The sequence below is a fragment of the Palaemon carinicauda genome, chromosome 15, assembly GCF_036898095.1.
Source record: "Palaemon carinicauda isolate YSFRI2023 chromosome 15, ASM3689809v2, whole genome shotgun sequence".
Classification (NCBI taxonomy): domain Eukaryota; kingdom Metazoa; phylum Arthropoda; class Malacostraca; order Decapoda; family Palaemonidae; genus Palaemon; species Palaemon carinicauda.
This window is the reverse complement of record NC_090739.1, coordinates 27,467,562-27,472,475: the sequence shown is the minus strand read 5'-3', so window position 1 is coordinate 27,472,475 and position 4,914 is coordinate 27,467,562. Positions and strand designations below refer to the sequence as shown.

Below are 4,914 nucleotides of genomic sequence, written 5' to 3'. Positions count from 1 at the left end.
CCATTGATCATTTTCCTTCTGATGGCGTAGTTCTTCATCATAATCTCTTCGGTTGCTTTCGTCCGCCAGAATCAATTTAGCATTAACCACCTTTTTGTACTTCTCGAATGCTTCCTGTAGGAATTCGGGTTTGTCCCGATGTCTGTCTGGGTGGAACATCATGGACAAGGCCCTGAAGGATTTTATGATTTCTGCCTTTGTGGCTGTCTGTTCCAAACCCAGAACCTCATAGTGACCCTTGTCTTCCCACTACTTCTGTAGTGCTTTAGTATCGTCTATGATTTTTAAGAAATTCTCAGATTTCTTTAGTTTCACCGTTTCGAAGTCCTTCAGGGCAGCGTCGAAAATGCCAAGTTTAACGAGGTGCCTTCCTCGTAACATGAACGCTTTCCACCCTATAAGACCTTTCTCTATAGCCTTGGAACAGTCTAATACAATATCCATATCATGAGGCGTCTCAGTGGCTGCGTTCGCTTCAGCACGAAGGAAATGGAGAAGAGCTGTTTCTTCTTCGTTGTCCGTCTTCATGGTCAAGGCCTCGGTGAAAATATTTAACGCCTCTTTGGGCGTGTTACTCATCTGCGCAAATAATCCAGCCATCAATAATCTTCGCCTCTCATGTTCATCCTTATTCTCAGTGTTAGGAATTTCTGGCTTAGCTTTCAGTTTCTCCTTTTCTATCTTCAATTCGTTAACTTCACTTTTCAATTTATTTAGTTGCTCTGTTTTCTTACTCTGCGCCCTCTTCAGTTCTTCATTTTCAGTTTTAAACTCTTCCACAATCTTTTTCTCTTGCAGTATCTCAAGGTCTTTTATTTTGCACACAAATTCCAGTTTTTCATAGTCACGCAGCAAATCAGCTTTTTGTTCGTCCTTTTCGTTCTTCAGTTCTTCAACTTCCCGTTTCAAATTATTAACTTGTTCCGTTTCCCCACTCAGTGCTTTCTTGATTTGCTTATTTTCCTCTTTGAGAATTTTCACCAAATTTTCATGTTCCTTCATTCTAAGGTCTTTTCCGATGCATTCAGATTCAAGTTTATTCTTTTCTTCCTTCAGAGTTTCAACTTCAAGTTTCAAATTATTAACTTGTTCCGTTTCCTCACTCAGTGCTTTCTTGCTTTGCTCATTTTCCTCTTTGAGAATTTTCACCAAATTTTCATGTTCCTTCATTCTAAGGTCTTTTCCGATGCATTCAGATTCAAGTTTATTCTTTTCTTCCTTCAGAGTTTCAACTTCAAGTTTCAAATTATTAACTTGTTCCGTTTCCTCACTCAGTGCTTTCTTGCTTTGCTCATTTTCCTCTTTGAGAATTTTCACCAAATTTTCATGTTCCTTCATTCTAAGGTCTTTTCCGATGCATTCAGATTCAAGTTTATTCTTTTCTTCCTTCAGAGTTTCAACTTCAAGTTTCAAATTATTAACTTGTTCCGTTTCCTCACTCAGTGCTTTCTTGCTTTGCTCATTTTCCTCTTTGAGAATTTTCACCAAATTTTCATGTTCCTTCATTCTAAGGTCTTTTCCGATGCATTCAGATTCAAGTTTATTCTTTTCTTCCTTCAGAGTTTCAACTTCAAGTTTCAAATTATTAACTCGTTCCGTTTCCTCACTCAGTGCTTTCTTGCTTTGCTCATTTTCCTCTTTGAGAATTTTCACCAAATTTTCATGTTCCTTCATTCTAAGGTCTTTTCCGATGCATTCAGATTCAAGTTTATTCTTTTCTTCCTTCAGAGTTTCAACTTCAAGTTTCAAATTATTAACTTGTTCCGTTTCCTCACTCAGTGCTTTCTTGCTTTGCTCATTTTCCTGTTTGAGAATTTTCACCAAATTTTCATGTTCCTTCATTCTAAGGTCTTTTCCGATGCATTCAGATTCAAGTTTATTCTTTTCTTCCTTCAGAGTTTCAACTTCAAGTTTCAAATTATTAACTTGTTCCGTTTCCTCACTCAGTGCTTTCTTGCTTTGCTCATTTTCCTCTTTGAGAATTTTCACCAAATTTTCATGTTCCTTCATTCTAAGGTCTTTTCCGATGCATTCAGATTCAAGTTTATTCTTTTCTTCCTTCAGAGTTTCAACTTCAAGTTTCAAATTATTAACTTGTTCCGTTTCCTCACTCAGTGCTTTCTTGCTTTGCTCATTTTCCTCTTTGAGAATTTTCACCAAATTTTCATGTTCCTTCATTCTAAGGTCTTTTCCGATGCATTCAGATTCAAGTTTATTCTTTTCTTCCTTCAGAGTTTCAACTTCAAGTTTCAAATTATTAACTTGTTCCGTTTCCTCACTCAGTGCTTTCTTGCTTTGCTCATTTTCCTCTTTGAGAATTTTCACCAAATTTTCATGTTCCTTCATTCTAAGGTCTTTTCCGATGCATTCAGATTCAAGTTTATTCTTTTCTTCCTTCAGAGTTTCAACTTCAAGTTTCAAATTATTAACTTGTTCCGTTTCCTCACTCAGTGCTTTCTTGCTTTGCTCATTTTCCTCTTTGAGAATTTTCACCAAATTTTCATGTTCCTTCATTCTAAGGTCTTTTCCGATGCATTCAGATTCAAGTTTATTCTTTTCTTCCTTCAGAGTTTCAACTTCAAGTTTCAAATTATTAACTTGTTCCGTTTCCTCACTCAGTGCTTTCTTGCTTTGCTCATTTTCCTCTTTGAGAATTTTCACCAAATTTTCATGTTCCTTCATTTTAAGGTCTGTTCCGACGCATTCAGATTCAAGTTTATTCTTTTCTTCCTTCAGAGTTTCAGCTTCAAGTTTCAAATTATTAACTTTTTCCGTTTCCTCACTCAGTGCTTTCTTGCTTTGCTCATTTTCCTGTTTGAGAATTTCTGGCTTAGCTTTCAGTTTCTCCTTTTCTATCTTCAATTCGTTAACTTCACTTTTCAATTTATTTAGTTTCTCTGTTTTCTTACTCTGCGCCCTCTTCAGTTCTTCATTTTCAGTTTTAAACTCTTCCACAATCTTTTTCTCTTGCAGTATCTCAAGGTCTTTTATTTTGCACACAAATTCCAGTTCTTCATAGTCACGCAGCAAATCAGCTTTCTGTTCGTCCTTTTCGTTCTTCAGTTCTTCAACTTTAAGTTTCAAATTATTAACTTGTTCCGTTTCCCCACTCAGTGCTTTCTTGCTTTGCTTATTTTCCTCTTTGAGAATTTTCACCAAATTTTCATGTTCCTTCATTTTAAGGTCTGTTCCAACGCATTCAGATTCAAGTTTATTCTTTTCTTCCTTCAGAGTTTCAACTTCAAGTTTCAAATTATTAACTTGTTCCGTTTCCTCACTCAGTGCTTTCTTGCTTTGCTCATTTTCCTGTTTGAGAATTTTCACCAAATTTTCATGTTCCTTCATTTTAAGGTCTGTTCCGACGCATTCAGATTCAAGTTTATTCTTTTCTTCCTTCAGAGTTTCAACTTCAAGTTTCAAATTATTAACTTGTTCCGTTTCCTCACTCAGTGCTTTCTTGCTTTGCTCATTTTCCTGTTTGAGAATTTTGACCAAATTTTCATGTTCCTTCATTTTAAGGTCTGTTCCGACGCATTCAGATTCAAGTTTATTCTTTTCTTCCTTCAGAGTTTCAACTTCAAGTTTCAAATTATTAACTTGTTCCGTTTCCTCACTCAGTGCTTTCTTGCTTTGCTCATTTTCCTCTTTGAGAATTTTCACCAAATTTTCATGTTCCTTCATTCTAAGGTCTTTTCCGATGCATTCAGATTCAAGTTTATTCTTTTCTTCCTTCAGAGTTTCAACTTCAAGTTTCAAATTATTAACTTTTTCCGTTTCCTCACTCAGTGCTTTCTTGCTTTGCTCATTTTCCTGTTTGAGAATTTCTGGCTTAGCTTTCAGTTTCTCCTTTTCTATCTTCAATTCGTTAACTTCACTTTTCAATTTATTTAGTTTCTCTGTTTTCTTACTCTGCGCCCTCTTCAGTTCTTCATTTTCAGTTTTAAACTCTTCCACAATCTTTTTCTCTTGCAGTATCTCGAGGTCTTTTATTTTGCACACAAATTCCAGTTTTTCATAGTCACGCACCAAATCAGCTTTTTGTTCGTCCTTTTCGTTCTTCAGTTCTTCAACTTCCCGTTTCAAATTTTTAACTTGTTCCGTTTCCCCACTCAGTGCTTTCTTGCTTTGCTCATTTTCCTCTTTGAGAATTTTCACCAAATTTTCATGTTCCTTCATTTTTAGGTCTGTTCCGACGCATTCAGATTCAAGTTTATTCTTTTCTTCCTTCAGAGTTTCAACTTCAAGTTTCAAATTATTAACTTGTTCCGTTTCCTCACTCAGTGCTTTCTTGCTTTGCTCATTTTCCTCTTTGAGAATTTTCACCAAATTTTCATGTTCCTTCATTTTAAGGTCTGTTCCGACGCATTCAGATTCAAGTTTCTTCTTTTCATCCTTCAATTCATCAACATCACGTTTCAATTTGTTTGTTCCATTTTCTCATTTTCATTTTTCTTAATTCCTTTATTCTTTACTTTAAGAATTTCCAACAAAGTTTCCAGTTCTTTCATCCGAAGGATTTTTTCGACGCATTCAGCTTCCAGTTTCTGGTATTCAGATGCCTTCTCAAATGTCATCTTTTCTTGAGTCTCTTTCGCTCTATTCAATTCATCTACAATACTTCTCAGTTCATTTAGTTGCCCATGTAACTTATTATTTTCATCCTCAAGATTTTGCAAGAAAGTAGTCCGATCTTCGTCTTCCATTTTGAGTTCCAATAGATCGCATCCATTTTCCATTTCTGGAACATATTCTTCAAGAGAGTTGTTGTCCACATCGTTTCCAGCCATCCTCCTTCGAGCTAGCATAATTCCGCCGAAAATGACAGAAGCAGCAGCTACTATGCCGATGTAAAAGTTCTGGTTTCCATTCGAAACGACTTCCTTCATTTCTCCCAAGTCAAATTCGGAGAGAAGC

The 4,914-nt window shown here is 36.0% G+C and overlaps 1 protein-coding gene across 1 annotated transcript; it reads right to left on the bottom strand.

Moving 5' to 3' along the window:
• Positions 1-249: 249 nt before the first annotated feature.
• LOC137653913 (putative autophagy-related protein 11) lies at positions 250-4,176 on the bottom strand. The gene is made up of 4 exons (XM_068387541.1): positions 3,610-4,176; positions 2,616-3,225; positions 1,440-1,568; positions 250-1,064 (listed from the first exon to the last, which is right to left on the bottom strand). The coding sequence occupies exons 1-4, from the start codon at positions 4,174-4,176 to the stop codon at positions 250-252; spliced, it is 2,121 nt and encodes a 706-aa protein (XP_068243642.1).
• Between the last annotated feature and the right edge of the window lie 738 nt (positions 4,177-4,914).

Coding starts and splice junctions, on each gene's coding strand:
- LOC137653913 (XM_068387541.1), bottom strand. CDS start 4,176: ATGAAGGAACATGAAAATTTGGTGAAAATTCTCAAAGAGGAAAATGAG. Junction 1,569..2,615: donor GCAAAGCAAGAAAGCACTGA/GTGAGGAAACGG, acceptor TGAAACTTGAAG/TTGAAACTCTGAAGGAAGAA. Junction 1,065..1,439: donor GCAAAGCAAGAAAGCACTGA/GTGAGGAAACGG, acceptor TGAAACTTGAAG/TTGAAACTCTGAAGGAAGAA.